This window comes from Pleuronectes platessa, unplaced genomic scaffold (assembly GCF_947347685.1).
Source record: "Pleuronectes platessa unplaced genomic scaffold, fPlePla1.1 scaffold_286, whole genome shotgun sequence".
Lineage (NCBI taxonomy): Eukaryota > Metazoa > Chordata > Actinopteri > Pleuronectiformes > Pleuronectidae > Pleuronectes > Pleuronectes platessa.
In genome coordinates, this window is record NW_026519155.1 from 22,402 (window position 1) to 33,372 (window position 10,971).

Below are 10,971 nucleotides of genomic sequence, written 5' to 3' on the forward strand. Positions count from 1 at the left end.
GTGTTTTCATCAGGTGGAAAACTTCTGTGCAGAGGAAACGGTTTCACTTCCTGCTCAGACCATGTGTGTGTGTAACCAGCAGAGTGTGTGTAACAGGCAGAGTGTGTGTAACCAGCAGAGTGTGTGTCTGTCACTGCAGCTTTAAAACAACAGGTAAATACTTCACACACGAGCGATGCATCAACAACGTGCCTGACGACATCTCATCACGTGACCGACACACACGTGCACGTGAGCTGCACCTGAACTACAACACTCCCCCCCCCCCCCCCCCCAGTTGTGTGTCTGGGGCCCAGCATGGCTTCACCTGTTGTCTTGTTACTCACCACAGGCACTAAGTGTTGTCTTCAGCGTCGGTCACAGGGATCTGAGAAGGTTCATGGTCCATGTTGAGTGAGGGGATTGTTGTGATCATCATTTGATTGATGCTGCCGCGGTGCTTGAAAAGCCACCGTGCCACCGGGCCACCGTGCCACTGGGCCACCGTGCCACATGTACAGGCCCTAAGTTATTAAAGCTCTTCTACAGGCCCCGACTTACACCTGGAGTGCTTATGTTTACACACGTCTATAACTAACTATACAACATGGACAATAAAAACTACAAAAATGACCAAAACGATGTGCAGAGTAAATCAGACTCAGTTCCCAGTAGCAGGAACTGGGATTTCTTCACCACCAGTGTCGCGATGCAATGTGATTTAAGAACAATGCAGCTTTGGTCTTTTTATGCACGATTCACAGAAGACGAAGACGAGTTCAGGAAACTTGAGCCATAATCACAAGAGAGAGAGTCACTTCTGTGTGTGTGTGTGTGTGTGTCTGTGTGTGTGTGTGTGTGTCGGCCATCAGGAACTCCAGGAGTCAAAGAATAAAGTCTTTTAAGTTTTGTTATAAAGCGTGTCTGTGCTTTTCTATCATAACGTCTGTTGTCTGACATGTTGTCACAAAGTGTAATGAGATGAAACTAGATCAGGATGTGGATGAGATCCTGGAGATGATCCTGAATTCATCAGTTTCACATCATCTCAATGTGACGAGGAAAACCTGGAACAGTGAAAGAAGAAGAGTCCCACGGAAAGGTTTCATCTGTACAACTTAGCTGCTAACTGCTAACTATAAGAGACAACTAGCTCTTTGTCCTCCGTGTGGACGCCATGAGACACAGAAGAAAGTGAAGAGGACGGTGATGAAGAGGAAGATGAAGAGAGAAAGTGAGAGAGTGAGAATCTCAGAGCCTGATTCAGTGGAGATAAAAGAGGCTGAAGGTTCAGGACAGATGTTGGACAGTGAGTCACAACTTTGTGTAAAACCTCTTTGTCTCTGCTGGTCAACACATGCACGTGTGTGCAGCTGTGTGCACGTGTGTACTGTTAGCTGCGACAGTCCCATCCCGCCTGTAGGGGGAGTCCGAGTGCAGCTGAGTGTCATCCTGTCGCTTTAATCGATTGATTCTTCATCGAATATGGAACCAGAGCTGAGTGTCTGTGTGTCTGAGGGCCTCGGACCTCCGGTTTAATCCTCTGTTAATAAGACACGTCACCTCAGTGTATTTTCAGATGGTTTCAACTTTTGTTTGTTTTTTATTTATATTCATTATTTTTCATTGATTTGATTCAATGTGTAATTCAGCTGCTTTTATGTCTGTGAAACACTTTGTTAAATAAGTGAAGTTTATTCATAATTATAATATTAATCTCATTCAGTTTTACAGGATCAACGAACCGGTCATGTGAAACCTTCCTCATGATGATGATGATGATGATGACGCGTCAGAGCAGAGGCGGGGTCTCACGCCTGATCTTTGTTCTGTGGACGGAAGTTGACGAGTCTTTACTATCAGGAGCCGCCGGAGACACTCAGCTGCCGTGTGTCCGGAAGACATCCCGAGGACTCCTCCGTCCTGCACCTGTCCGACAGGGGGCAGACAGGGGGGCAGACAGGGGGACAGACAGGGGGACAGACAGGTGGACAGACAGGGGGCAGACAGGGGGACAGACAGGGGGGCAGACAGGGGGACAGACAAGGGGACAGAGAGGTGGATAGAAAGGGGGGCAGACAGGGGGACAGAGAGGGGGACACACAGGGGGGCAGAGAGGGGGGCAGAGAGGGGGACACACAGGGGGGCAGAGAGGGGGACAGACAAGGGGACAGAGAGGGGGGACAGACAGGGGGACAGACAGGTGGATAGACAGGTGGATAGACAGGGGGACAGAGAGGGGGACACACAGGGGGGCAGAGAGGGGGACACACAGGGGGGCAGAGAGGGGGACACACAGGGGGGCAGAGAGGTGGACAGACAGGTGGACATACAGGGGGGCAGAGAGGGGGACAGACAAGGGGACAGAGAGGTGGATAGAAAGGGGGGCAGACAGGGGGACACACAGGGGGACAGACAGGGGGACACACAGGGGGGCAGAGAGGTGGACAGGGGCCATTCATGGTCATCTATGGGCGAGTGTCTGCGCAGAGCTTGTCCATGTCTGGAGACACTATGGAAGAGGAGCTTCGGAGAGAAGCCTCCCTCAGCTGGAGGAGGAAAAGGAGGAGGTGAAGGTGGAGGAGGAGGTGAAGGAGGAGGTGGGGGAGCAGGTGAAGGAGGAGGTGAGGAGGAGGCCGACCCGCAGGAGCCAGCCCCGGACAGCAGCTCCCTGTACACGGCCGTGTGGCCCTTCGAGGCCCGGCACCAGGACGAGCTGTCCTTCCGGGAGGGGGACCTGTTCCGCGTCACGAGCCGCAGCGGGGACTGGTGGACCGCGAGGAGGACGGACCCGAGCGGGCGCGTGCTGGAGTCCGGGATCGTCCCCCACAACTACCTGGTCCGAGCCGAGTCCCTGAGGAGTCAACCGTGAGTTCGAGTCCCATCACTCACTAACATGATCTGTAGATAATAAACAGATGGATTTGAATTATGGAACTTCTTACTGGAACCAGTCTGAAAGTAAAACCTTTCTAGAAAATATCAAAACCTCCTGAAAGTTACAAAGTGGTGTCAAAACTTTACATATTTATAAAACACATTTTAAAGCTGAAACTAATTTATTTCCTTACTTTGAAACTTCCTGTGAATGGAGCTTCTCCTGCTGTGGAGGGACTTCAGGTCTCAAAGGTCTGAAATATGAGTTTATAGGTTTAGAGTCATAAAGACTGGAAACTGCCTCCAGCTGCTGATCAACTCATCGATCAAAATACATATCTTATATTGTGCAGACGTGTAGAAGAGGAACCAGGTGCTCCTCAGGGTTCAAGGCTTCAGACACTTCACTCGTCTCCTCACAGCTGCTCAGAGCAGAGAGAGACATTCTGGCACAAACAGGAACCACCATTAAAAACATGGAGACTTCAGGTTGACTGGCTCAGAAGCAAACAGACACCACAGCAGTCATGTGACTGTGCAGGAGGAACCTCCAGCTTCACAGAGCAGCAGAGCAGAGTGAATGTCAGTGATAGTGTCAGTGTTTGTTGTCAGTTGATGAGACGTCACCTCAGGCGGCTCGGCCTCCGGCTGCAGCCACGACACACAACCCCCCCCCCCCTCCCCCGGGATTCAGCTTCCCTCACACGATAAAGTTACTGGAGCTCCACTCTGTTATTTCCTAACTTATAAAACGTGCAACGTGTGCAGTCACAGGTTCGATCCCCTGCTCCGATGCTAACGTGACCTCACACAACTCAAGCAGCAGGTGAACCGTAAAGTGTCCCCCCCCCTCGCAGTGAGTCACATGACAGGATTGCAGTGCGACTCGTTGGACTTGTATTTGTTCACAAAGCACAATATTAAATTACTACATCAGCACAAATGAATCACATTTGTTTTCACACTTCTTCAGTTTATGGTTTGTCTGAAACACAATGGACTTGACCACATCAAACATGTGAATCTTTATTTTCTAACTCTTCACAATAACTAAGAAATGTGTTTATTAATTAAAGTCATTCAAGTAGTTCACATTTATTTTAGATTTAAATATCTTTCTGGTATTTTATTGGTTTTATTGCTGGAAAGAGAAACCAGCAGGAAACATGTTAATGGAGTTTGTCACAGATCAAAACTAAACTCTTATCGTTACAGACAAAACTCAAATGGATGATTTTTTAAATCACACTTCTTATGATGATATTGAAGAAGTTTGTTTCTCAGTAGATTTTCTTCCTCCACCAACAGTCTCTGAATGAAACGTTAAATTCACTAGATCCACTTCATTTGGATCAAATCACACAAACTCTAATATCTTCTTCTTCTTCTTCTTCTTCTTCTTCTTCTTCTTCTTCTTCTTCTTCTTCTTCTTCTTCCTCTTCTTCTTCCTCTTCTTCTTCTTCTTCTTCTTCTTCTTCTTCTTCTTCTTCGTTTCCCGTCGCTCAACAACGTTTGCTTCTTTTAAAACTTGAACGTTCACTCGTCATCGGTCATTTTATCTTTTGGAGTTTTGGATTAAAAAAACAAAAAATCACAAAGTGTTGATTCTTCAACTCAGTGAAATGTCACTAGCTCCTTTCAGAGCGTGTGTGTGTGTGTGCGTGTGTGTGTGTGTGTGTGTTTGTGTGTGTTTGTGGGTGTGTGTGTGTGTGTGTGTGTGTGTGTGTGTGTGTGTGTGTGTGTGTGTGCAAACAGGACAACACCACTTCTTCTTCTCTATCTCTCAGTTTACGGCTCAGCAGAAAGGGAAGTGTCCGACGTGCAGGTGCTGCAGAGGTTATAAATAAAATAGAGTTTCTCTTTTTATTGCTGAATCATATTTAAGCTTTTTGTCATCAAATTAAAACACAGATAAATAAAAGTAAGAACAACAGGATCACAAGTGGAACACAACATTAACCTGGTAACCTGTGATTTCTGTTATTTTTTTTAATAAACAGTTTTATTTGAATTTGTATTATATCATATATTCATTGATATTGTTTTATCTTAAAATGTTTTGCATCTCTTCAGCTTAACGCGCCTCAAACACTAAAATCAGCAAAATCCAAAATCTAGTCTGTTGCAGATGTTCAGTCGATTAAAGCGTCTGAGGACAGGAAGTTAACGAGAGAGAAGTCAACAGACAGAAATGAAATCTATGACACCATCTAGGACACCAGGCTGTGTCCTCAGGCTGTGTCCTCAGGTTGTGTCCTCAGGTTGTGTCCTCAGGCTGTGTCCTCAGGTTGTGTCCTCAGGCTGTGTCCTCAGGTTGTGTCCTCAGGTTGTGTCCTCAGGCTGTGTCCTCCAGGCTGTGTCCTCAGGCTTTGTCCTCAGGCTGTGTCCTCAGGTTGTGTCCTCAGGCTGTGTCCTCCAGGCTGTGTCCTCAGGTTGTGTCCTCCAGGCTGTGTCCTCCAGGGACGTCTCATGTGAGACCGACTCGCAGTCAATTCTGGGTAAAATACTAAAGTCGAGTGAAGTCACTAAAATGACTTTATTTGAACACAAGGGACAGACGGAGACAACACGTCTCACGTCTCTTCTGAACGTCTCCTGGGACAAACCAGTGATGTCACCGCTGCACATTACTGAAGAATCTGTCATTTCTGGCTCCACAACATTGTTGAGACGCCGCATGTCATCGTGTGTTATCTTTTAATCATGTGACTGTTCTTGGAAGTGGGCTGTCAGCTCCTCGGCTGGTTTCATAAACTTCTGTGACGACAGGTTTGAGTGATTCATATTTACATCAGGAAACAAAATCCTCAAAACATCAAACTTCTATCAACAGACGTCTCATAAGGAGCTTTGATTTTACATGAGAGACGAATTCAAACAGAAACTTTTATAAAGTCTATTTCACTGTTTTCCACCTGCTATGATGATCTGACAAGAGAATATTCCCGTGTTGAAATGTGATGACGTCCTCATCCGTCCACTTCCTGTCTCCTGACTCGTCTTCTTCCTGATCAGGTGGTTCTTCGGTCAAATGAACCGGTTCGAGGCTCAGGGTCATCTGCTGGCCGCAGGAAACCAGGACGGCTCCTTCCTCATCCGCCAGAGCGAGAAGGACCACGTGGGACATGTTCTCTCAGGCAAGTGGGGACAAGTGTCCCCGTCATGGACTAAGTCCAGAGTTCCACCCACAGGTGGATGAGTGTGAGCCGAGAGGGACAAACGTCCAAATAACAGCTTCACCAGATTAACATCATTTGTTTAATTCTACTTTAATCTTTGGAAACAACAACAATAAATATAAATAAAATACAAAGCTTTAAAGAAATATGTGTATTATAATACAACACATCAAAAGAAGCTGAATTTATTATAAATGTATTATTATTATTACTTTAAATAGATGTATAAAAAAGTGTTTAAAAATGCAATATATACCATAGAAGATCTTTAATAATGAATGACTTTGTAATGTGCTGACTGTGTGTGTGTGTGTGTGTGTGTGTGTGTGTGTGTGTGTGTGTGTGTCTCTGTCTGTCTGTCTGTGTGTCTGTGTGTGTGTCTCTGCAGTGAGGTCGAGGACTCGGGTGAAGCATTATAAGATCCACGAGGCGGTGGACTCGTTCTTCGTGGAACCTTCTCAGATCTTCTTCTCGCTGGTGGAGCTGGTGAAGTTCTACGAGTGGAACAACCTGGTGAACACCGGGCGTCTGGGGAGCGTCTGCAGGAGAGTACGACAACTCCTCTTCATTCAGGGATATGAAATCAGTGCTCGGTTTATTAGGAACACTCGTGAACCCTCCGGTCACGAGGCTGGAGGCTGTGATTGGTTGTGTGTGTGTGTGTGTGGGGGGGGGGGGGGGGCAGCTGAGACTGACTCTTTCTTGACACTTTGAAACAAAGGGTGCTTTTTGAGATTCTTGACGTGTTCATGTTTTAAAACCATGCAGAGGTGTATTTTAATGGGATCGTGTGTTTCCTCCATCAGAAGCAGCCCGACACCCCCGACCTGAACCACTCCACAGTGGACGAGTGGGAGCTGCCCCAGGACCAGTTCAGCCTGGAGGAGGAGCTGGGGAAGGGCCACTTCGCTGACGTGTATCGAGGCCGCTGGAAGAACCACATCAACGTGGCCATCAAGATCATCAAGAGCGGTACGTCTCCTCTCAGAAGGTCCACGAGCTCCATCACAGGATCCACATGTTCAGCTCCCTGACAGGAACCTTCTGCTTCTCAGCAGCGTGGACTCTCTTGTTTCTTTACTTCAAAGAGTTTCGTTAATCCATCAATCAATCAAGTTTTATTTGTATATCCCATATTCTCAAATCTGTCCTATGTATTAAATGGTCGTTTGCTCTCTCTCTCTCCTCCACCCTCCCCTCCAGACTCGGAGTTGGACCACCGGGAGTTCCAGAGGGAGGTTCAGATCCTGAAGAGCCTCCGTCACCGGCACCTCATCTCTCTGTTCGCCGTGTGCACCGCGGCGTCTCCGTATTACATCATCACCGAGCTGATGGAGAAGGGCTGCCTGCTCACGTTCCTCAGAGGTGAGACCTTCTTCAAACATCTCCCACCACACCACCTTCCTGTGACGACATGTCTCCAGGCCAGATCGCAGCAGCACGCCCGGCCAGCAGGTGGCGATGAAGATTAAGATCCATTTATTCGTCCCAAACACATGCACAGTCATGCAAAGGCACACTCATGCAGGTAGGGAAATGTAACCTCTGCTTTTGACCCATCTGGTGCAGGACACACAGAGCAGTGAGCAGCCGCGTACAGGCGCTCGGGGAGCAGATGTTGGGGGAGTAAGGTGCCTTGCTCAGGGGCACTAGACAGGGTAGGGAGACTCTTGGATTTTTGGACAGATCAATCCAGGTTCGTCTTTTGTTGTCTCTCCGTGGAGTCGAACCAGAGACGAACCAGAGACCTTCTCTGCCCATAGTCCAAGTTTCTGCCACTAGACCACCGCCTCTAGATAGAGTCCACATCAACAATCTGTTCAATACTGGAACTTTGCAGTAGATGACAGGTTCTTCTTCTGGTGCTCCGGCCTCTTCACTACGTGCTTCTTTGTTTTGAGTCTAAATCTGTGTGCATGTTCCTTCCTCGTGTTCCTCTCAGGCCCAGAGGGGGCGCTGCAGGACACCGCGGCGCTCGTGGACATGGGGGCCCAGGTGGCTGATGGGATGTCCTACCTGGAGGAGCAGAACAGCATCCACCGAGACCTGGCGGCTCGAAACGTGCTGGTGGGAGGAGACTACATCTGCAAGGTGGCCGACTTCGGTCTGGCCCGGGTGATCAAGGTTCGGGGGTGGGGGGGGGGGGGGGGGACGCAGCCGATGAAATAAAGAAATGAATGAATAATTCAAAGGTTTGTTTCCTGCAGGAGCCGTTCTACATCTCAGATGATAAGAAGATCCCCTACAAGTGGTGCGCCCCCGAGGCCATCAGCCACGGGAAGTTCTCCAACAAGTCGGACGTGTGGTCCTTCGGCGTCCTGCTCTATGAGATCATCACGCACGGAGGCATTCCTTACCCAGGTCTGCTCCCCCGCTGGGATCACAGGGTTAATGCTTCTGTAATCAGATTACATCATCTCTCGTTCTGATCGTTCAAAACCTCCTCGCTGCTGGAGAGTTAGCTCTGCAGTAAAATGTTAAAGGAAGTGAAAGTTAATGTATTTAAACGTTTGTGGTTGAGCAGAAGGTGAATGTGCAGATGTTTGAGTGGGAGACAAACATGAATCCTCACTTCTCCACTTGTCTCTTCCCCCCCCCGCCCTCAGCCTTCAGCCTTCAGTAACCAGGAAGTGTACCAGCAGGTCACCAAAGGTTACAGGATGCCCGCTCCCGCCAAGTGCCCCGACTTTCTCTACAGCATCATGTTGAAGTGTTGGAGCCACGAGCCCAGCGAGCGTCCCAGCTTCAAGTCCCTGAGGCTGCAGCTGGACGGCAGCTTGTATGAGATGGGGTGACTCCGCCCCCTGACCTCCTGTGACCTCCTCTGACCTCCTGTGACCTCCTGTGACCTCCTGTGACCTCCTGTGACCTCCTGTGACCTCCTCTGACCTCCTGTGACCTCCTGTGACCTCCTCTGACCTCCTGTGACCTCCTCTGACCTCCTCTGACCTCCTGTGACCTCCTGTGACCTCCTCTGACCTCCTGTGACCTCCTGTGACCTCTTGTGGCACGCTCAGCGCACTGGACACAGAGCGGCGACTGGGACTCTTCACTGAGGACGATATTTAAAAACCAGGAAGTAAAAGAACAGAATCACTCACTCAGTGTTCCACTCTTCACTATGTAGTGACTTTAAAGTGAGCTCATCGGGGAACGAGGATCAACAACAACAACAACAACAACAACAACAACAACCTGCGCCGGTGGAAAATCCCACAGTTCAGATGTTTGTTTTCTCAGTATTTACACTTTATGGTTGAAAACATGTTTCTTGTTCCTGCTGCTCTCGTCTACGCTGCGAGTGCAATGCATGATGGGAGATAGTGCTCGGTTAGTGACCATCGGTTGTGCACTATTTTTCATGATGCATTATGGGAAACAATGAGTGAAATAGAAAACGTCACTAAACATTCGGACACCACTCTATAGATATATATATTTATAGGCTTCTGTAAAACGACTGCAAAGACTGATAGTTTTTATTCAGTTCACATTTAAAACATTTGTTTCCGTTATTCAGTTAATTATTATTTCCTCTGGACCCGAAACTGTTAAAAAATAATTTTATAATCAATTCATCATTTTTGTTTTTTAGAAGCAAACTGAGAATTTCCAGGTTTATTTCGTCTCATTTGATCGAAGCCTGAAAATCTGAGTTTCCATCCGGAGCTGAAGACGATCGTGAAAATAAAACATCATCTTTTACTTTGAAGGAGTGTTCACTTGAGAATCAGTTAATCTGCAGATTAATCCATAACTGTGAATCTATATTAAATACAGCCCAGATTTTCTAAATGAAGTGATTAATGTTTGATAAATCTGCAGAGTCAGAAAGTCTTCTTTAATCTTTAATTATAAGAAAGTAAAGTTCTAATTTCTTTTAAATAAAAAATCTATTTTTTCAGTTTCTTAACGTGAGTATTGAAAAATGCTTCTTTCAAAGTCTGGAAACAACAAACAACATAAACAGAAGTTTGATGAACATTATGATCTGAGAAGCTGCTCGAGGAAAAGTCAGATTCAAACTCATCATTTCAAATTATGAGTAACTTTTCTTTTTTTTTTTTAACTCAAGTTTTTATTGAACTTTTCTTAGGCATGGTACATGGCAGATTAAACATTTTTCTTTATACAGGAACAAGTACTATATGGTTGAGAATTGACTCTAATAACAGACTGAGGTTTACAGTATTACAGGATCCCACTTGGGAGAAACACAGCAAAACAATAAAACCAGGGTCCAAGTGGGGATCATTATTTATCTTTATGTAATTCCAAAACCTGTCCCATCACTCAATCTACTAAGCATACATTCATAGGATGCAGTTTCAGTCATTGCACATCCCCATTCTTTCACATGTGGAATTCCTGGCGCCTTCCGATGTCTTAAGATAACTCGGCAAGCTGTTGTTGTTCCCACCGAAATTACAGAAAGATTACATTTGGTTATGTTGGGTAATTGAGACTTGTCCCCCAGTAAACAGAGCTCTGGACTCAGGGGAATCTCTGCTCCAAGCCAGTTACTTAAAATATTTAGAGTCTGAGTCCAGAAAGGTCGAATCAAGACGCATTCCCACAAACAGTGAAGGAAAGTACCAGTTCCCTCCACTGATCATCACCCAATAGTTTCATCCTATACAGTCTGGATGGTGTGAAATAGTATTTATGTAATACCTTATATTGTGTAAGTTTTCCCCTTGCCTCTCTCACATATTTACCACAATCAGCCATAGTTACTGCCCATCTATCATTATTAATCTCTCCACCAAGGTCCCTCTGCCAAATCATCTTCAACTGGTCAGAGTCAGTGCCGAGAGGACAATTAACAATTTTATAAAGTTGTGAGGCTTTTCGTTTTCTGAGTGGAAGTTTCATATAATCGTTCATCATATTATCAGTAATATTGTATGGCTTCGAAGTAATACAACTCCTCATT

The 10,971-nt window shown here is 46.5% G+C and overlaps 1 protein-coding gene across 1 annotated transcript; it reads left to right on the top strand.

Moving 5' to 3' along the window:
- Positions 1 to 2,369: 2,369 nt before the first annotated feature.
- ptk6b (PTK6 protein tyrosine kinase 6b) lies at positions 2,370 to 9,948 on the top strand. The gene is made up of 8 exons (XM_053418175.1): positions 2,370 to 2,847; positions 5,872 to 5,993; positions 6,424 to 6,584; positions 6,842 to 7,007; positions 7,239 to 7,400; positions 7,978 to 8,159; positions 8,243 to 8,396; positions 8,649 to 9,948. The coding sequence occupies exons 1-8, from the start codon at positions 2,450 to 2,452 to the stop codon at positions 8,828 to 8,830; spliced, it is 1,527 nt and encodes a 508-aa protein (XP_053274150.1). The 5' UTR covers positions 2,370 to 2,449; the 3' UTR covers positions 8,831 to 9,948.
- Positions 9,949 to 10,971: the final 1,023 nt, after the last annotated feature.

Coding starts and splice junctions, on each gene's coding strand:
- ptk6b (XM_053418175.1), top strand. CDS start 2,450: ATGGGCGAGTGTCTGCGCAGAGCTTGTCCATGTCTGGAGACACTATGG. Junction 6,585..6,841: donor TGGGGAGCGTCTGCAGGAGA/GTACGACAACTC, acceptor TTCCTCCATCAG/AAGCAGCCCGACACCCCCGA. Junction 7,008..7,238: donor CATCAAGATCATCAAGAGCG/GTACGTCTCCTC, acceptor CCTCCCCTCCAG/ACTCGGAGTTGGACCACCGG.